This window comes from Alternaria triticimaculans (genome assembly GCF_023758025.1).
Source record: "Alternaria triticimaculans strain BMP 0046 chromosome Unknown scaffold_10, whole genome shotgun sequence".
In the NCBI taxonomy this organism is placed as follows: Eukaryota; Fungi; Ascomycota; class Dothideomycetes; order Pleosporales; family Pleosporaceae; genus Alternaria; species Alternaria triticimaculans.
In genome coordinates, this window is record NW_026055967.1 from 227,146 (window position 1) to 247,721 (window position 20,576).

Below are 20,576 nucleotides of genomic sequence, written 5' to 3' on the forward strand. Positions count from 1 at the left end.
CATCATCCGCTTCCGACATGGCATCTCGGCAACCCGCAGACCGAGGCCAAGTGCTCTCCCAATGTCCCAGTATAGGACCTCGGGATGCCATGATACGACGACACACGAGTGTGAACATTCACTACTGAGAGATGGCGCTTTCGGGGAGGGCATGCTTTAAGGTTACTGATATTCTCAGGACAGCTCCTCAGTATAGCCATACAGAAGCCCAAAGCCGATACTAGCCATTCAGATGCCTAAAACTGCCGCATCACGGAAGCCACCTAGAACACCCCGTTCTTCCCCGCAAACGCTTTCGCCAGATTACGGGACGTAAACGAGCAGCCGGGAACTAAGCGGGAGAAAGGGATCCGCGTGCAAGTATACATTCGCGTGAGAGTCGTACCTCGGGAACTAGCTCGCAAAGGAGCGCTAGAAAATGCAACGACAGGGGCAGCTCCACTACCATGCAGACGGGCGAGGGGAGCCTTATTGTCACTTCATGTTCACGGGATACAGGCGAGCTTTATTGTGGTGATTATTATTCATTGATTCATGTCTAGCATAACGCATTCATGTTCAGACCATATTTTCATCCCCGCGTTGTCCGCGCCTAGCCAAAGGTAGCCCGCTCCATTGAGTCGGTGCTGAAGAAGTGAAATCAGAGTTTAGGTGTTGCCTGGCTCTGTCCTGACTCCTAAGCGTTGCCATCAACCTTGGCAATGTAGACCAGGAGGTCAAGGACACGACGGGAGTAACCCCACTCGTTGTCGTACCAGGAGACGAGCTTGACAAAGTTCTTGTTCAGGGAGATACCAGCCTTGGCGTCGAAGATGGAAGAACGGTTGTCACCGTTCAAGTCAGTGGAGACAATGTCGTCCTCAGTGTAGCCGAGAATGCCTATGTCATGTCAGAACGTGCATTTGAACGGCATGGGAAAGTAAAAGCTTACCGTTGAGAGGGCCGTCAGCAGCCTCCTTGATGGCCTGCTTGATCTCGTCGTAGGACGCAGCCTTCTCGATGCGGACAGTCAAGTCGACAACCGAGACGTTGGCGGTGGGAACACGCATGGCCATACCAGTGAGCTTGCCGTTGAGCTCAGGAATGACCTTGCCGACAGCCTTGGCGGCACCAGTGCTGCTGGGAATGATGTTCTGGGCAGCGGTACGGCCACCACGCCAGTCCTTAGCGGAGGGGCCGTCAACGACCTTCTGGGTGGCAGTGTAGGAGTGGATGGTGGTCATGAGGCCCTCAATGATGGTGAACTTGTCGTGGACAACCTTGGCCAGGGGTGCAAGGCAGTTGGTTGTGCAAGAGGCGTTGGAGAGCACCTCGATGTCGGACTTGTAAGTCTCGTGGTTGACGCCCATGACGAACATGGGAGCATCAGCGGAGGGAGCAGAGATGACAACCTTCTTGGCTCCACCCTTCAAGTGGGCCTTGGCCTTCTCGGTGGTGGTGAAGACACCGGTGGACTCGACGACGTAGTAGGCGCCGGTCTCGCTCCATGGGATGTTGGCGGGGTCCTTCTCCATGTGGAAGCGGATGGTCTTGCCGTTGACGGTCAGGTTGTTGCCATCGACCTTGATCTCGCCCTTGAACTGGCCGTGTGTGCTGTCATACTTGAGCATGTAGGCCTGCGTGTGTTAGCTTGCGTCCCGTTGTCGTAGAACCGCTGCATGGCATCGCAAAAGCCGATGTGCAAAGATGGGTGGGCTATTCTGGGTTTGTGTTTGCGCGGGGATGCTTACAGCGTAGTGAGGCTCGATGAAGGGGTCGTTCACGGCGACAATGTCGACGTCGTTGTGCTCGATAGCATTGCGGAAGACGATACGGCCAATGCGACCGAATCCGTTGATACCAACCTGCGCGGACGTGTTAGTGACTGCCTCCTGGCGCAGCGGGGTAGTGGAAGGAGCTTACCTTGACAACCATGATGAACTGAGTGTAGTGCTGAGAAAGTTAGAGAGTTGAAGAGGAAGCGAGGCAATTGCGCTGAGCTCACTCTTTTATAGGGTATAAGCTGATGTAGAAGTGGTGAGAGACAGAGTTTTGTGTCGGGCGCAGTGTTTTGTTGGGTCTGGGCTAAGGTGGGGTGCCCAGGTGAGGGAGGGGCAAGCTAAATAGCGACCAGCTTGAGGACGTCACAAGTTTTAGTTCTTTTTCTGTAATCCGATATGCAGCGCAGCCTGGGCCCCCAATTACACCACCTGTGCCTCCCACACTTCCGGCCGGCTACCTGCTTGTCAAGCCAAGCGCATTTGCATTCAGCCTCGGGGGCGATATCGCCATCATTCGAGGCCGCGGACTGCACCGGAGAGCAAGGCGGGCAGCTCGGGCAGACTATGCTGAGCGTACCCTGACCGAGGCATCCGTAACTATCTCCAGACGCATTCGTGACGCCAAGCGCTCTGGTGATACCGAACTTGCAGCCTCGCATACTGCAGTATGTACCGCAGGCGGCTGGTCGGCCATTCAGGCCCGGCACGCCACGCAGGACACGATTCTATCAATGCTCTTACGAAAGAGGTATACGTGCATCTCGTAATCAGCGAGAGCACAGACTAGTTATTAAAACAGCTCTGCGCGGGCGTCAGCCGTTGTCGCTCTCGTGGGCAGGATCTTTTGGTCATTCGATGTGATAAACCAAAGCGCGCAGCAGAGTCTGATGCGATCACCGGTTCGTGGGGAGGCGAGTGTTTTGTGTCACCACCGAGATTCTCTCCGCCAGGCAAAGTCGAGTATGGTTCGAGATGAGGCGTGGGTATCCGCGGCCGGCACCGTGGCACTATGATGGATAGACATGTTATTTGTAGCAGCTCTGGCCCGCCACATGATCGCCAGGTGCTACGGCGATTAAACCAGGAGCACAGGTACCTGCATATGGGTGCTGTGGCAAGGAGACCTGGAGCTGGAGCTACAGCTTGAGCTTGAGCTCGAGCTCGGAGTTCAGATGACGATACAAGCGAGTCCCGCCCCGACGCGTATGTTGTGCGCAGGTGCCGAGCCTCCGATCACGGGACGGGAAGACACCTTGGAGACTACCTAGGTAGAGCGCGTCTGAACAAGCAGAATTCAATGTCATCCTGTCAGAGATGTCTAATTGCTTACACACGTTTGAAGGACATTTATGATAGGTTAGCATCTATACGTCGTAGACTCTCGCAGCACTGCTCTACCCCGCGCTTGAGGGAATTTGCGAGTGTTTTGTTCCAAGTTGAACGTTCCATGCTCACTCGGGTACCCAGAAAGAGGAACGATGAACGCACGTGAGATATATAGTTCAGCAAAAGCCTCTCGGTATAGTCGATTTAGCAGACACATACCATCTTGTCTTGTTTGTTGCGACGTTATAGTACCTTACCTAGCCAAATTTAGGGGACTCTGCCGACCAAGCATTTCACGCAGGGCGAAAGCGCACCCATCCGGCGTATTCATATGACCAGTCGTAGCTGAACTGAGGTCACGATCGCGATGCTATTGTAGACTCCCAGTGCCGCCAAAGGTTCCTCGGTCAAATCTCCGATGTCAATGTCGCGACTGGGCCCCGTGAGAGAATTGCTGACCTTGGAAAGCTGCTCGAACGGACGGCAACATCCAACTTCATTCCACGTGGCTTCCCTCTCACCATAGGGTATATCGGAAACATGGCAACCTCAGCTCAGGGTGGGATGAGGCTCTCAGATGCCGAGATAGACGGTTGTCCCGGCCAATGAGAGGCTCAGCGTTAGGACGACGAGGGCGCTCGGGCCACAGAAGATTGATCGTTCCACCACCTTGGCGTTCCTCCCGCAACCACATTTTGCAAGACAGCTCTCCTGGCCCACCATCGACTCCATCACCACCACGATCCATTGGCAGCTGTAGGTCCCTCGACGGGAAGCTTCTCCCTTTGTTTTCTATTTTTCGACACTCTCCACTCCACCCGCCGCCATGCTGCGATCGTCCATTGCCCGGGCTTCAAGCTCGGCTGCCGCCATGTCATCGACCGCGACCCGCACTGCTCTCCCCAGAGCTGCCCCCGTAGCCTGCCAGATCCAGCAATCCCGCCAGGCCCACGCCATCTCCAACCCGACCCTCGCCAACATCGAGAAGCGATGGGAGGACATGCCCCCACAGGAGCAGGCCGATCTGTGGATGACGCTTAGGGACCGCATGAAGACCGACTGGAAAGAGTTGACCATGCAGGAGAAGAAGGCTGGTGCGTACAATCCCATTCAGCGCATCTGGATACTGCGACAGCTCGTATGACGTATCTTGTGTTTTGATCGAGGTACCCGAGCTAGCCCGCGGCATCTGGTGCGCTTAACGCGAGTTATCGCGACGTGCCGAGAAATTATCGATACGAACACCGCGCTGACAACACCCTTTGTATACAGCCTACTACATTGCCTTTGGTCCCCACGGTCCCCGCCGACCCCCGCCCCCGGATGAGGGCCGCAACGTCTTCCTCCTCTCCTCTGCCGTCATCATGGGTGCCTTTGCCGTCTTCGCCTTCACGCGCATGTTCGCCAGCCCCATCCGGCCCCGCACCATGACAAAGGAATGGCAAGAGGCCAGTGAGGAGTACCTCAAGGTATGCCACTTCCACGCTCGCACATTCGCGTCAGCACTAACACAGCACAGTCGCAAGGCAGCGAGCCCATCACCGGTTACAAGGGAATGTTGGTTCAGAGCAAGTCCGAGAAGGACCTGCCTGCCAGGGAGAAGCTCAACGATGAGTAAAGATTCGAATAGAAGCGTCACAGCAATCACCATGCCAATACCGATACCACATTTTCCTTGTGTCAACTTTCCGTTTGGTACTGTCTGTGTCACATACAACAAGATCGAAAGCATTACGAACGGCTGCCGATCGGCCATTGTCATAATAGTCCTCATTGTACAGAAATCTAGAGGCTTTTCGCGTTTACCTGACGGTTCCCCACTTCGATCACGTGCAAGACGCACTTTGTATGACTTACGCAACTCTCAAATCAAAGCGCTCTACCCTCGTCACGTCAGATGATACCTGTGTAGTTGCGTGACTGTTAATCAAAGGCGTGTGCAGATAACTAAAGAGGTTAATATTATATTAACGTAAGTCTTGCCTAAATTCTTTAAATATGTTTTTTAGTTAATGCTTATAGGGTTTTAAGTTTGCTATTAGCAATTACATCCACACAACAGCGATATAAGGGGTTCGTTGCCTAAGGTATCTTTGTTGGTGAGGTTAGAACATTCCTATCATCTTTGTTCGATATTAAATGGTCCTTTCGCAATCTGCGATGTGTATTGCAATGCACGATTCATCTTCACCCATCATTAGGTGACTGCTATGCTGATCATAGTCATGAATTGCAGCATGCAGTTAGATATTATGTTACGAAAACGATGTCTTAGACGGCTGACGGCAGCTGTAAAAGACGCACATACCCGCATCCGCGGCCGAGGTAGTCCTTGTCGCACAGCAACGAGATATGTCAGCTTTGTAATAGCATGCTTGTTGAAGAAGTGTGAAGACCGCGGCCGTGCTTACTTTGAAGTCACAAGCTTGCTTATGAGCTCATGGCTCTCGCGTGTATGGTTGCAAGTCATGAGTGAACACTGACTTCAGTTTCCCACCGGCTACATCCTAGCAAAGATGGACTGCAACGTCTGTCCATTGCGAGAATTACCGGTGCACCCTATTCAAGCAAGATATCGAACACATACTAAGCTCAAGCCGCCTAGGTGTATACATCACCTTGAAAGTACTTATAACTCTGATCTTTACATCGATGTAGGCTGCGCGGCACCTGTTCGCTTCCTTCGTTCCGTGAGGTAGGTGCATCCATGAATGCGTGCCAACAGGACTACTAACCGGCATGTCCTTTCAGGCCTACGGTCCATGAGAGAGATCAGATCCCTGTGTTCCGGTTCTTCCTTACGTAGTATACTATTCGTAATATTAGAAACTCGAGCTTTTTGCACATCTCGAGCCTGCAGCTGACCTCACGTTTTCCATCGCTGGTCTCACAATGCAATATTACCGGCAGCTACCTGCAGTATGCTCTATGTCATCTCTCGCCTAGTCAAGCAAACCATAGGCTTATTCTTACAGTGGACGGCAGTGGTAAATAACTCAGTAGTCTACACTGCATTAGGGAATTACTAAGTTTCGTTTTTAACACCAATGTAGACTGCAGGGTACCTGTTGAGTTTTACTATAGAGCCCTCTGGTGGATACGTATCCTACCATCTGGTCTGCAACTTCGGCATCTTGATATCTTGCCTGCTGCTTCCTTCCAACCTGCAACCAGTCCTGGGAGGAGCCCGAACGAGTTGTAGCCAGTGACACGGCCTAGCAACACCCTTGATGGAGTCTGGAAGATGAGAAAATGCCTTGTCAATCTGAGACCCAGTCGGTTTGGTATGGAACTAATCCGGTGAGAAGCATGCTACGAGACTACAAACTACTTGCTTATCGTCAGAATCACGTGCACATCAGAATGGAGATATTTCGAACAAGAAAAAGCGGTCTCTTCATGCAAGATAAGCTACAGAAAGCCACGCATCATGACACCCGCTAAAGTCCCACAGTTTCGGAGGTATATCTTTTGTACAAAGTGAGACTACCAGCGATTTGCCCTAGACACTTTGGCCGACTCTTCACCCACCACGAAAGTCCGTCTATGACTTCTCGAGCTCGGCAAGAATCTTCTCTCCCTTGGCGCGGGCTGACTCGAAGTCACCGACCATGTAGAAAGCACCTAGAAATGTCAGTCAAACGCTGTGAGAACGGATATGTGGCAAACTTACCCTCGGGAAGGTCGTCACCCTCACCAGTCAAGATAGCCTTGAATGAGCGGATGGTGTCCTTGAGGTCGACAAGCTTGCCCTCGATACCAGTGAAGACCTGGGCGACAGCGAAAGGCTGGCTCAAGAAACGCTGGATCTTACGGGCACGCTCGACGGTAAGCTTGTCGGCTTCCGACAACTCGTCCATACCGAGAATGGCAATGATATCCTGGAGCGACTTGTACTCCTGGAGAATCTGCTGGACGCGGGTGGCGGTGTCGTAGTGGTCCTGACCGATGACACGGGGGTCCAACATACGGGACTTGGAGTCAAGAGGGTCGACGGCGGGGTAGATACCCAACTCGGAGATACCACGGGACAAGACAGTGGTGGCGTCCAAATGGGCGAAGGTGGTGGCGGGAGCAGGGTCAGTCAAATCGTCAGCGGGCACGTAGACGGCCTGGACGGAGGTAATAGATCCCTTGGTGGTGGTGGTAATACGCTCCTGCATGACACCCATGTCGATGGCGAGGGTGGGCTGGTAACCGACGGCAGAGGGGATACGACCGAGAAGAGCAGACACCTCGGAACCGGCTGGAAAAAGTCAGTGAATGTCCCACACACATGCGTGACGAGCGGCGACGACGAACCTTGTGTGAATCTGAAAATGTTGTCGATAAAGAGCAGCACATCCTGACCCTCTTCATCACGGAAGTATCTGAAAGAAAAATTAGCAGCCGTAAGTACATGTCGTAGGTCAAGAACTTACTCAGCAACGGTAAGACCAGTAAGGGCGACACGGGCACGGGCACCCGGGGGCTCGTTCATCTGACCGAAGACAAGGGCGACCTTGGAGTCACCGTCAAGCTGAATGACGGAAGTCTCCTGCATCTCGTGGTACAGATCGTTACCCTCACGGGTGCGCTCACCGACACCAGTGAAGACGGAGAAACCACCGTGGGCCTTGGCGATGTTGTTCTGCCCATCGTTAGCTGATGTTCAGCTTGCATGCATTCCGTGTCCTTACGATCAACTCCTGAATGAACACAGTCTTTCCGACACCGGCACCTCCGAAGAGACCAATCTTTCCACCACGAGCGTAAGGAGCCAACAGGTCGACAACCTTGATACCGGTGACGAGGACCTCAGCGGAGGTGGACTGCTCGGTGAACTCCGGGGGGTCGGCGTGAATGGGGGCGTACTTGGTGGCCTTGATGGGACCACGCTCGTCAATGGGGTCACCAGTGACGTTCATGATACGACCAAGGGTACCGTGACCAACGGGGATCTTGATGGGAGCACCGGTGTCGGTGGCCTTGGAACCTCGGACGAGACCCTCGGTACCGTCCATGGCAATGCAGCGGACGACGTTCTCACCCAAATGTTGCTGTGCTGAATCAGTGATGCTGTTCCCACTTCTTCAATTCTTGGCGTCCTTACAGCGACTTCGAGGATCAGCTTCTGGTCACCGTTCTGGGTTGTGACAGCGTTGAGAATAGCAGGGAGCTGCTCGGTGTCGAACTTGACCTGCAATTGGTTGTCAGCGGCTATTGTGTGGATGCGATCGCTGATGGCGAAGTCAAAACTCCACCACCATTGACCAGAAAACTTTTTTAAAGGAATTAGGCAAGACCGACATCAACGATAGCGCCTATCACTTGGTGAATCTTGCCGTCCTTTGTAGCATCGGTGCTGGCGAAGCGTGTGGACATAGCTGGGGCGAAGCTCTTCTTCATGGGCGAAAATGCGCTGCGGCGGATGGCCGGCCTGCGCATGGAAGCGCGGAGCGCCTGCTGGATCCCACTGTCGAAATAGGCGTCAGTCCATCTCAATTCATCGTCAATTGAACTCATTGGGCGTTTGGCTTACCTCTTCAGCATTGTGAGATATGTGGTAGACGGATTGGTGAGTGGAGAGAGGGTGGGTTGATGAGGAAAGAGCTTCTCACAGCTCGAAAGGAAGGCGGCGTGCCAAAAGATCCGTGCGCGGCTAGTGCCCACGCGGTTAGCATCCGGCAACGAGACAACCCCAGGATCGATTTTCCCACAATCTCCAAAGCACGTTGCGATTCTATTCTTACACTTCGATTGCAATCGCTCTTACCCTCCGAGCATCGCAGCTTACCTCTACATGCATGCCTTCTTGGTCGGCGCCACGACGTACAAACGCCTTCCGATTCGCTCCGATTGAACAACCGTCTTCAGCGGCCGCTTAGAGATCACACCCCACGAAGCGAAATGGTGGTACAATAGATCAAATCATGGTGTGCGTGGAAGGCCGTATCGATCCATGCGTACAGCATATTATAATACAGGCTACGAACTAAGGCCGACTTCGACGACCATTCCGTGGTTGGGGATAATAACGAGGATGCACATCGGGATACATGCTCGCAACCGTTGACTCACACAGTCAACATTAGTTCCCATAGTGACAACCTGTCGCGGACGAGTGACTTCCAACTTCCAAAATCAACACCACGATTAAACAATCAGGCTCTCTCGAACAAGCAGGATCGCCAATCCTGCTACTGGCAAGTCCGAATCATCATCGCTAGGTCAAGAGCTCGTCACAGAACGGCATACTAATAGGGACGATGAAGTTCTCACCAGATTCCATCTAGTCATTGAAGGTCCCTATCTTTCTGCGGCACGCTTACCTTTGCCATCGTCTTCCCTCTCAGATCGCCAATTCTCGAGATCAACAACCATGATGTCAAATATACATCCCTCAGATCGTAGTCTCCAAACCAGTACGAGAAGTTACCGCAAATTCATGGGTTTGACTGTGAGTACCTCCAGGCCCCACTGTCAAAAAATGTAGCCCACTCAAGACGCCAATGTATACTGCAACGCATAATATTGTAACCGCCACAATTACGTCGAGATGCGGGTCTTTGGAGCACCTGATACGACAGCACCAGCGGAAAGAAGGTCGCAGTCAATTTGTAGACAGAGAAGCTGAATACTTCCCATGCTCTGGACACATACCCTGGGCGTCTACATCACATCCTGTCTTACAACGTTGTGACCGTAACGCACAACGTATACTTCAAAGTAGATTTTGCGTGTTGGGTAAGATTTTGAGACACGAGGCTTCATAGATTGTAAGTGCTCTTCTTCTACACCTTCCATTGTGGTAGCGAGATTCATGTTCGTCTGCCTGTCGCACGAAGGCTGTCTTCGTCAAGGTCAGCCTATGAACGCGCCGAAGCGAAAGCACGATAGGGAGACCAAGGAATATCTACCGAAGCCCGATGGGTGTGCTTGGCGACATCGAACCGCTGATGTCAGATGTACCGAGAAGAGTAGAGGTTGGATGGGCAAGGTGGAGGAGTATCTCTGCAACATGCACCAGGCTAGGTGACGGGTCCGTCAAGATATAGACGCGCCGAAGATCAGGCAACCGAAGGTTCCTGTCAATCGCGAGAGGAAGCCGACAGCTATGGATGAAGAGGACGACGATGACGACGAAGAGTGAAGCGAGACGCCCTCCTTCACCGATCGTAAGTGATTCATCTGTGCACACGGCGAGATGCCCTGATCGTGCTGGCCAGATTCCATCCCTTTGCGCGTGGCGAGATGCCAGTTCCCTTCTTCTCTTTCCCTCTCCTCTCCTCTCCTCTCCTCTCCATTCTTTTGCGCAAAGGGTTCGTTACTTGTTCTGCTCTGGTAGTCAAGCGAAGAACCTGGAGTGCGGTATGGGACCGGGCGAGGTGTCGGATGGTTGCGCGATGTCAGTCGGGTGGTAGGGCATCACGGCGGCGACTATCAACCAGATTAGCCTACAATGACATTGATGGGGTGTATGGGGTTGTCCTCGAAGACTTCGCGAAATCGCAATAGTCACTGTATAAGCCCAGTATATACAAGTCGCAACCTTAGCAGCCGTTACCCTGGCGGTATCTGGATCCACATCGCTCACACCCGGCGATGAAAGGAAAGATACAGGAGATAACTTAGAAGAAGCTTTGATATACCACGCACTGCACGGTAGCGACAGACACAGCAAGAAGCATAGAGTATTTATCGGATTTAATCAATTCTTGATTAGGCAGTACAAGACTTGACACTGATCGGGATCGATAGGCCATCTCTGAGTCGCCTTCACTTTCACCTTCACCTACAGTGACACAACTAAACTAGGACGACCACAAACGCTACCAGCAAAAAGAAGAACTCTGCATGGCAAAAAGGTTGGTGTCAAGCTGGACTCGACCCATGGGCAAAAATATAACAATACTTCGATGAGATACCCGACATTTTCATGACGTACAAACGCTAATCACCCAAGTAGAGCTCGCAGGTCTTTGTTACATGAGAAATAGCCGGATTAAATGAAATATATAGGACAGTCACATCATACACACCGTTTTCTCCAAACTTACCCTCCCGCCAAAACATAGCCTGGGAGTATTCGCTAACGTGTTTGTTAATACGTGAAGCACGGACAAGATGATGTACACTCTAAGCGTCGCTTGCAGCTAGAACTCCAGTGTTCCTATCGGCCGAGGATATGTTGCATTCACTCCTTGTTTACAACCTTTTTGATACTGGAAGAGGGCTATACCAAACTTGGACACCATTTTGATGATACCCAAAGGCTTATATAGTAATCTCAATGCAGCTAGAACATGAGTTTGTCATCGATCGGAAGAACACAAGAGCGTAAGTTGATCGGCAGATGTCTTCTATTAATCTATCGAGACATAAATCGCTATTCATACTATGCGGCACGATCATTTCGCTGGGTATATTGACCCTTCAATTTAACATCCACCACCATGCCTCTTAGACATCGGCCATACTTCTTACAAAGTGCTCTCGAGCGCCAGCACCTGTTGATTGGTTAGCACGTGTCACAGATTCATGAAGAGGCTCACTTACAATAGCAGTCCTGCTAGGAATGTACACCTGCAGGAAGTTCTTCCTCTCGTTCCAGGCAAATGGTGTGGTGAAGAACCTGGTTGTCTCGTCTACGTTACCATGGCCACCGAACGCCTTGCTGTCTGTACTCAGAACGATACGGTAAGTGCCCTCCTGCTCAACACCAACACGGTAGTCGGTGAAGCTCTCCTGGGGATGGAAGTTGAAGATCCACAGCAGTCCAGCGCGCTCAAATACGATGACCTTGTCACCCTCGTGCTTGAGGCTGACGTAGGCCTGAGGCGAGTGGAGCCATCCGTACTTCTCCTCGGTCCACTGCATCTTGCTGTCGAACTCGTTGAGGAACCTGTAGCGGAGGAGCTCGTCATCTGGGAGGTTGAATTGGCGGCGGGCGTAGTGGAAGCTGTTGTTGTTGCCTTCGCGAGGGAAGTCGAGCCACTCAGGGTGACCAAACTCGTTACCCTCAAAGTTCAAATAGCCCTCACCTCCCAAACCGTGTGTGATCAGTCGGATCAGCTTATGCAGCGACAAACCGCGGTTGATGACAGGGGTGAGCTCTGAAAGAACCGACATATTGGTGTACATTTGCGCGTCGCAAAGCCAGAAGAGCAGAGTCTTGTCTCCAACCAGCCTAGGATATGTCAGTATTGAGGGTTAAACTCCGGATATTAACATACGCTTGATCGTGACTCTCCGCGTAGGCAATGGTCTTCTCGCCGTGCCTTCGGTTTGTCAAAGTGAAGACGAGTGCGCCCATGTCCCAGTCAATGTCCTGCTTCTCCTTCAACCACTTGATGTAGAGGTCGGGTACAGCCATGGCTAATCGGTAGTCGAATCCTATTCCGCCTAACGAGAGCGACACGCAAAGACCAGGCATACCGGAAACGTCTTCGGCAATTGTGATGGAGTCGGGGTAGAGTGTGTGCAGTAACTCGTTGGCAATCATGAGGTACACGACTGCCTCCTCATCGACCGAAGGACCGAAGTATTCGTGGTAACCACCCGAGAAGCCCCTGGGTGCGTTAGTCTTTGCTAGCATTAGAAGCGGATAAATACTCACGTTCCAATGCCGTGGTGGGTGTATAGCATGCTGGTAACTCCGTCGAATCGGAACCCGTCGAAGCGGTACTCCTCCATCCAGAAGCGCAGGTTGCTGAGCAAGAAGCGCATGACCTCATGGGAACCGTAGTTGAACAGCCTGCTGTCCCACAGCTCGTGTCGTCCCTTGGCGCCCTCGTGGAAGTAGAGGTGGTCACTGCCGTCGAACATGTTGAGACCGTCAAGCACGTTCTTAGATGCGTGACTGTGCACCATGTCCAGCAAGACGGTAATGCCCATTCCGTGCGCAGTATCAATGAGCTCCTTCAGGTCGTCTGGAAAGCCGTAGCGGCTGCTCGCAGCGAAGAAGCTGTTGATCTGGTATCCGAAACTGGCGTAGTACGCATGCTCCATGACGGCCATCAATTGTATAGTGTTGTATCCCAGGTGCTTGATGCGAGGGAGGATGTCACGGGTGAACTCCTTGTAGGTCGCTACCTTGGGCTCGGGGGAGGAGATGCCAACGTGGGCTTCGTAGATACGTGCGCTCTGGGGCTTGGGCGGCCGCTGGTTCTTCCAGACGTACTTCTGGGGAGGGTTCCAGAAGCGGGCATCGTATACGGGGGAGACGTTGAGGTCTTGGGTCACTCGGGTGATCCAGGCGGGGAGGCGCTCCTGGCGCGCATGGTCGTTGGGGACGACGAAAGAGACCTTGATCTTGGAGTCGTGGGGAATAGTGGGCTGACCGTTCTGGCCAGGGATCGTCACCTCGAAGACGCCGAAATCGTTCTTGGTCATGGGCGTCGCATCGCGGTCCCAGCCATTGAAATCACCAATGAGGTAGGCGCGCAGGGCATTCAGGGCCCACTCGCGGTAGACGACGTCGCCGTTGGACTGGACATTGAAGCCGAACTTCTCGTAACCCTGGGCGCTGTTAGCTACACCGCTCTTGCCAAGGCGGTTGGGATGCTTGCCCGCGAGAACTTCTCGAGACCGCCCTCAGTCTCGTCAATGGTCTTGATCCACTTCTGAGCTTTGGAGAAGCGGCTCTTCAGCGCGTCCTTGAAGGGCTCAAGGTAGCCATCCATCTGAATGATGCCTGGACGAATTGGTCAGTCAATTGATAAGATAATTTGGGCATCAATATGTACCAGTGCCATCGTTGGGGACCTGCCCCGGGGCGTCGCTCAGGGCCGAGTTTGCGGAAGCCTTGTTGAGCTCCATGGTGTGGGATGGTAGGTGGGAGGAGCTGTGAGGTTTGCTACCAGAGTATATGGCAGCGGGAGGATGCAGGTTTCACAGCGACAGGCCGCCAGATGAATTGCAGAGACGATCACGAATTTGCGGGGTCTCTAACCCGATTGCTGAGGGCAGCGCTCAACCAAAAGTTGTTGCCAACCCAACAATCAACGTCATAGCTCCGAGCACGCTGTAACGGGCATCGCGCCCGCGCCACGTCCCAACAGCGTATCTCTGCTGGGGTGCTGTCGGAAGGATTTGCGCTACAATTCATTCGGAGCCAGGAACCGGCATCCGCGTCTAAAATGCCATTGAAGCGGACCCTGAGGCGCTTTGCCGACTACATGGTGTTGTAGACTACCTGATAGTAGCACGCTGGTCACGCGTCGGCGGCAAAGGCCCTTATCGGCATCGGGAACCGTGGGGACAGAGCTTCCCCCGCATCTCTGGCCTAACGTGGGGAGCTCACGGCGGCTCAACCACGGTTACTTCCAAGCCTCGAGCGCAGCCGGCGCCATCGCGACTTTGTATTAAAGCCCCCGTGATGCCCTCGATGTCTTTGAGTTTGTAGTGTGATTTCCCTGCGCCTCCTCTCCCACGATGCTGCTGTCCAAGACGATCCGGAGGGCGCTTCCCGCTGCCGTCTCGCCCCAGGCCCGCGCGTCCTACCTCGCCCTCTATAGCATCTCGCGTCGCGCGCCCTTGTCCCAGTCGCACACGCGCAAATCGTCTAGATTCAATCGTTCCGACTTCAGCGGCCAGGGCTTCTCGTCTTTCTATGAGCCTGACCAGCCCACGCGCGGTCCACTGGGCAACACCAGCAATGTGGGCGCAGGCCACATCACGCCCAAAGTGCTGCGACAGCACCTCGATCAATTCGTCGTTGATCAGGATCGCGCAAAGATAGTCTTGAGCGTGGCTGTCCACGAGCACCATCTCCGCATCCAAGAGATCAAGAGACAGCACCATGAGCAGGCTAGACTCGAGGCGCAGGCTCAGAGGCGAGCATCCGTGTACAGACATCCTGTAGAAGGTAGCCCCAAATCTCATATTGATCCAATCATCGACGACTTCAACCGTCATCCTCTTATGATGCGGGCGCTGAGCAGCAGAGCAGACGAGTTCCCCGGCCAGCAGTCCACCGTAGAACTGCACAGTCACAGTGACCCTCTACCCTACGGCGAAGCACCTGCCTACAAACCAGCCTCGTCCACCTCCTCAGACCCCGACTCCTTACTCGATACCAGCGAGCACCAGCTGCAGATAGAAAAGTCTAATGTGCTCATACTTGGACCTACTGGTGTGGGAAAGACGTTGATGTGCAAGACACTGGCCAAGACGCTGGGTCTACCCATCTCCATGTCGGACTGCACTACCTTTACACAGGCAGGATACATTGGGGACGACGTCGAGTCGTGCGTTGCTCGTCTCTTCTCAGCCGCGAACTATGACATCGACGCAACCGAGCATGGCATTATTGTTCTGGACGAGATCGACAAGATCGCAGGGTCCAAGATGTCATACGGCAAGGATGTCGGCGGCGAAGGTGTTCAGCAGGCGCTGCTGAAGATCATCGAGGGCACAACCGTACAGGTGCAAGCCAAACCGGAGAAGAGCGCGAACAGGCCCGGTGGAATGCCTGGTGGTCCTCAGCCTCCTGGGCCTGGCGGAAACAAAGGCGAGGTCTTCAACATCCGAACTGACAACATACTCTTCATTTGCACTGGCGCCTTTTCGAGCCTACACAAGATCATCTTGGACAGGAAGTCCAAGGGCAGTATGGGTTTCGGGGCCTCGATACGGTCATCGAACGCACATGCCGCCGCCGATGGTGTTATGCTGACAGGTGTGGAAGCTGAGTCCTTCAAGAAAGACTCCCCTTTCTTCGTACCGCCCAAGAACGAGGTCCCGAACCCATTTGGTGTTAGACAGGTTCAACGGGAAGAGAAGGTTAATGTACTTGACCATGTGCAACCAGCAGATTTGCAGAAGTTTGGCATGATACCCGAACTCATAGGCCGCATACCCACGGTCTGCGCAGTAGCAGCTCTGGACGAAGAAGCTCTTGTCCGCGTTCTCACCGAGCCCAAAGACAGCCTGATAAGACAAGAAGAGCACAAATCGTACCTCAGGAACATCGAGCTACGCTTCACAAACGGCGCGCTTCGCGAAATCGCACGCAAAGCAAGTAGGATGGGCACAGGCGCCCGCGGGCTACGACACGTCGTGGACCAGCTTCTCTTGCAAGCCAAATATGAGACACCCGGTAAGCTTACCTCCTGCCTCGACAATAGATTGAGCTGACTAACAAATCCCCCAGGCTCAAGCGTCAAGCACATCCTCGTCACGCAAGACGTCGCCCTCCTCAAACGCGCACCCCTGTACTTCCACCGCGGCCAATCCGCCGCCTTCGAAGCCGCCCACGCGCAGGAAGAAGAGCGCTGGGAGGAAGAGCTGCGCAGTCAAGAAGACCCAACCATCGCTAGCAACTTTCAGGAATACAGGAAGGCTAGTGCTGCAGGCTTTTAGCCTACAACGTCGTGTTCCCACGAGGATCGATCGCTCGCGCCGGCCCCTCCCCTTCTCATCCTGTACAAGCCGTCGCAAAAGCGCTACAGAAGACACGAGGGGTCTGCAGTAGTTGATGTGCTGCCATGCGGGGCGTACTTTGTAGCCTGCTTGCCGTGTGCCCAGTGGCGGGGAGAGACGTACCGTGCCGTGCATACATGTCCGGATGCTTCCTGCGTGATATAGCTGGCCCGGCTTATACGCAAGCAGGCGCGGCTTCGGGCCGTTGCATCTCTCCCGACTGGATATGCATCCCGGTGCTCTAGAAGGTGTCTGGTCCTGAGCGGGCACCCATCGTTCTCCTCCGTCTCCCTTTCCCGATGCTGCATGAACCATTTGCATTTCCTTACTTCCTCGCGTCTTCCAGCCCATCCACAATAATGTTACACCTTTCCAGATTTTTTCTCGGAGTTCAATTTGGCGTTTGGCGTTCTCTTTTCCGGCTCATTCGGCTATTCTGGCACTGGTAATGCGAAACAGGAAGGTCTTGGATGAATGCAACGAACAGCGTGTTGGTGGTCACACAACTTATAGTTATTCCGTACGACACAATGCAAATGAGATGGATGATGTGCTTCCTTTCGATTTCGATGAGATACTGCAGTGTATATTACAGAAACGCACGATCTGGAGTTCTGACATGCATAAACGCCTCTGGAAAGTTTGTTTGGACGACCCTGTTTCCGTACGCCCGAAGTGGAGTGTCGAATGGGAGAGGGAAGGTCTAGGTCGTGGTTTGCGTTCCTTGCTGTTGCTATCAGTGGATTGCACATCAGTACCAGGAGTTGCTGGAATCTGTGTCCTGTTTGCTGCATACACGGTATTATCACTTGACAACTATACAGTTTCGAACATAATGTATACTCCTAGCTGGATGAGAGTATTGATAATAGCCAAGATTTTCTACAGAACGCAACACGAGCCGGAGCCATGATTAGTGCCGGGAGCGCACTATACGGTCATGCTCGGGTACCTGCGGCGTGTGTGTCCTATGGCCCTGCTAAACGGTCTTGTCTTATCGACGCTGCAGTGCGCATCCCACGCCCTTCTAATCTATCATAGATTAACTTCCGTAGCTTGGCCGCCTCTTGGAACGACGATGCTGCAGCGGACCTTATCCATTGCAGCAGGGTTATCAATGTCATCAATTTGTAGTGGGAAGATGCGGTAGACGTATACGGCACTAGTTGTCTTCACGCAGGAGCTGAGCACCCACGGTTTGCAGACTACGAGGGTCTTTTGTTGTCTACAGGATTGGTTGTGTGCACCTCTGAGGAATACATGAGCCTCTGTTCCAGCACGCAGAAAAGTGAGCGTTGACTGTATAACATCACAGTATTATTTGGGGACAATCCACGAAGTTCAGGTTGTATGCTTGTAGCGAGAGATTGTTGAACCTGCTAGTCCTTGCGAGGGATCTAGCAGTGTAAGAGGATTTGGTCTAGTGATTAAAGTGGTAGTAACCGAGCAAAGTCTATGGCGGATAGTATCGCCTCGCCTGTAAGAACGACCCTCGACAGCGAAGAAGAATACAAATGAGATTTCGAGCGAGGCAGGCTTTTTTTCCAGAATCAAAGTGGCCGAAGCCAATGTTGTTCGTACCAGAGAACCATCCCACCAAAATCATCATCAAACGTAGATATCCAGAACCCCAAAACGCCACCCAGATGCCCGCTATACATAGCCCCATATTTGTTGTCGTAATTCGTGCTTTCGTATCGTCAGAAGTTCATTCCTCAAAGTCTTCATACAGCATGAAGCCAGGTTGAGCGCGCATCTTCTTGGCGCCCCGCCCTTGGTCCCAAGTTGGCGATGCTGGCCGGGAGGTGGCGCGTGATGGCGGTTGGGATGAGTACATCTGAGGATACGATTGCTGTGCCGAGAATTGGAAGTTGTATGCCTGTGGGAAGCTGTCCAGAGAATGCGGGCGATGGAGGGCGTACCCAGCCTGTGCTGACATCTGGTCTGCTGTAGGACTGAGCATCGTTGGCGAGAAGTAGCTCTGGCCGCGCTGGTGCGAGGCGTACTGCTGAGTAGGTGAGGGCGCAGGCATGGCAGTACCGTAAAAGTTCATGTTGCCTTGGTTTGGAGCTTGACTCGCAGGGGTAGGGTTCATCATCCGAGGGTACTGTGCGTCCCGTGGGAAAAACATGCTCTGTGAGTGTGGCAATCCGGGAGCTTGTGGGACAATGGGCGTCGTGGGTAATGAGTACTGGCTGCTGCAGACGGTCGGAGAGTATTCTGACATGGGAATTGTGTACTGGGGGAGCATGTTCTCATGTGGCCCAGTGGGAATAGTCAAAGAGCTCAGGGCCTCTGAGGGACTTTCCTTGTTCTTGTGGTCATCTGTGATCTGTACAATCTCGGAGACTTCCTGAGCGAGTACGCTCTCGTTGGCGTCCTTGAAGGTGAAGATGACCCTGTAGCCGACGGGGGACTTGTCTTCTTGATGTCTGCAGTAGCACGTTATGCGCATGACGAACTCGACTTTCTTGGCGTTCATAGAGAAGTCGGAGTTATCGTTGTCCTGCCATCTCTTGAACTCCTTCTCGTTAATCATGATGATGCGGTCGTCCTCGTAGTTGGACCACTCTTTCTCATCGTCAGCCTCGCGCTTCTTCTTGCGGTTGAATCTTTTGGCTTCGCGTTCCTTGCAGCCTTCGCAGATGATGACAGCGCCGCCATTTTGGGGGTGGCACCGGTCGTCTTTGGCGATGTCTGTGATGGCGACGCCACGTGGGCGCCTTGGCGTGGGCTCCTCGCCACGGGCACGGCGGAAGGCGCGTTCCAGTCCTTCTGGCTTCTCAACGGCGGTTGCCAGAACAAGAGTCAGCTGTAAGCGGGCAGTGGAGTTGTTCTTCTCGTTGGCCTCAACCTCCTCGGTGCTGGCCATCTGCTTTGGTTTGGCGAGATTCTGGCGGGGGAAGCGAATCCACTGGATATGCGAAGCGAGCGGGTCCATGGTCACGGTAGTTTTGATTTGCGTTTCGGCCCGGTTCTTGTTCTTATCAAGAGCGATAGAGACCTTGGCCTGCTCGAGGGCCTGGGGGATGTGGATTGCAGGCCAGCTGTCGTTGGTAAGGGATTCATTGCATGTCTCCGGAGAGCTGGTCTGGCTCTGGTCCCGGTTGTACTCGCCTGGTGAGTTGGCATTGCTGAAGATGAATTGGTCGTGGGGCGAGGGTGTGTTGGAAGTGGGTGTCGACTGGGCCGTGTTGACGAAGTTGCTGAATTCGTCCTCGGTCTTGATGCACGGGTAGCCTTGGCTGGAGAAGGACGTCAGGTCGAGGGCCGAGTCCTGTTTCCGGCTTGAGCGCTCGCTTGTGCCAGGTAGGACGCCAACGGCATCGTACGACTGGAAGGCGTTGGGATCAATGCGCATCTGCCAGAAGGAGTCCTGGAAGTCGCCGTGGTTTTCGAGGTCCTGGGGATTGACAAAGGTGTTGAAGTTCTGCATCGTGTCCATGGTGGGCAGACGTCTGGGTAAGAATTGTGGGCCTACGGGGTCCCGCGGGCGATCTTGGGTTAAACGAGAGTGGGCAGTGAGGGAGATGATGCGAGGACAGAGACAACCCGTGGGTCAGAGGAAGCGACAGTCTGGGACTATAAGGCTACGATGGACTGGGAACAGTGTGTGGGTGCAGGCGGTCGTGGCCACTGCTGGTGAGGGGTCTGCTCGCAAAACCAAGGGTGCAGGTCAGCGCTGCGTAAGTGATGGGCACGACCGGCTATGGGCCAATGAGACGCGCGCGAGCCAGGCTGCGCACCGGAGCGGTCGGCGGGCGGGGAGACGCGTCAGGGGCAGCTTGGGACGATGAGACCACAGCTGCTGCAGGCTTGGAGTGGGATGGGCGAGCTGGACGGGTGGTGAGGGGAGTAGTGAGGCAGGCAAGCGGGGTGCGGAGGAGGGAGGAGGTGGGTTATGGGGACTGGTGAGTAGAGGCGGTATTTCTCTTAGCAACACCCCACTGAGGTTCGCCGCAGTCTAAGGCTGCTGGCTGCTAACCAACGTCGAATAATCCCTGCCCATGCGAACGACACCACCCAGAGCCGGAGCGGGCGCCTGTGTAGAGGTACATCGATGCCATGACAGCGCTGCCTCGCCCG

At 53.7% G+C, this 20,576-nt stretch overlaps 6 protein-coding genes across 6 annotated transcripts; 2 read left to right on the forward strand and 4 right to left on the reverse strand.

The window, feature by feature from the left end:
• Nucleotides 1-676: 676 nt before the first annotated feature.
• Nucleotides 677-1,914, reverse strand: J4E78_006960 (uncharacterized protein; the record flags this gene model as incomplete). Its single annotated transcript, XM_049367570.1, has 4 exons — nt 677-879; nt 932-1,616; nt 1,731-1,844; nt 1,903-1,914. The coding sequence occupies 4 exons, from the start codon at nt 1,912-1,914 to the stop codon at nt 677-679; spliced, it is 1,014 nt and encodes a 337-aa protein (XP_049220540.1).
• A 1,998-nt stretch (nt 1,915-3,912) lies between these two features.
• CYA4 (Cytochrome c oxidase polypeptide 5, mitochondrial) lies at nt 3,913-4,704 on the forward strand (the record flags this gene model as incomplete). Its single annotated transcript, XM_049367571.1, has 3 exons — nt 3,913-4,180; nt 4,359-4,555; nt 4,606-4,704. 3 exons carry the CDS (start codon nt 3,913-3,915, stop codon nt 4,702-4,704), a joined length of 564 nt encoding a protein of 187 aa, XP_049220541.1.
• Nucleotides 4,705-6,630: 1,926 nt separating this feature from the next.
• On the reverse strand, nt 6,631-8,618 carry ATP2 (atp2, beta subunit of the F1 sector of mitochondrial F1F0 ATP synthase; the record flags this gene model as incomplete). Its single annotated transcript, XM_049367572.1, has 8 exons — nt 6,631-6,710; nt 6,760-7,332; nt 7,389-7,456; nt 7,508-7,716; nt 7,766-8,125; nt 8,179-8,265; nt 8,376-8,541; nt 8,608-8,618. The coding sequence occupies 8 exons, from the start codon at nt 8,616-8,618 to the stop codon at nt 6,631-6,633; spliced, it is 1,554 nt and encodes a 517-aa protein (XP_049220542.1).
• Nucleotides 8,619-11,548: 2,930 nt separating this feature from the next.
• On the reverse strand, nt 11,549-13,886 carry J4E78_006963 (uncharacterized protein; the record flags this gene model as incomplete). The annotated part of the gene is made up of 6 exons (XM_049367573.1): nt 11,549-11,575; nt 11,625-12,255; nt 12,302-12,637; nt 12,685-13,586; nt 13,637-13,761; nt 13,814-13,886. The coding sequence occupies 6 exons, from the start codon at nt 13,884-13,886 to the stop codon at nt 11,549-11,551; spliced, it is 2,094 nt and encodes a 697-aa protein (XP_049220543.1).
• Nucleotides 13,887-14,501: 615 nt separating this feature from the next.
• On the forward strand, nt 14,502-16,430 carry J4E78_006964 (uncharacterized protein; the record flags this gene model as incomplete). The annotated part of the gene is made up of 2 exons (XM_049367574.1): nt 14,502-16,167; nt 16,222-16,430. The coding sequence occupies 2 exons, from the start codon at nt 14,502-14,504 to the stop codon at nt 16,428-16,430; spliced, it is 1,875 nt and encodes a 624-aa protein (XP_049220544.1).
• Nucleotides 16,431-18,198: 1,768 nt separating this feature from the next.
• J4E78_006965 (uncharacterized protein) lies at nt 18,199-19,935 on the reverse strand (the record flags this gene model as incomplete). The annotated part of the gene is made up of 1 exon (XM_049367575.1): nt 18,199-19,935. One exon carries the CDS (start codon nt 19,933-19,935, stop codon nt 18,199-18,201), a length of 1,737 nt encoding a protein of 578 aa, XP_049220545.1.
• Between the last annotated feature and the right edge of the window lie 641 nt (nt 19,936-20,576).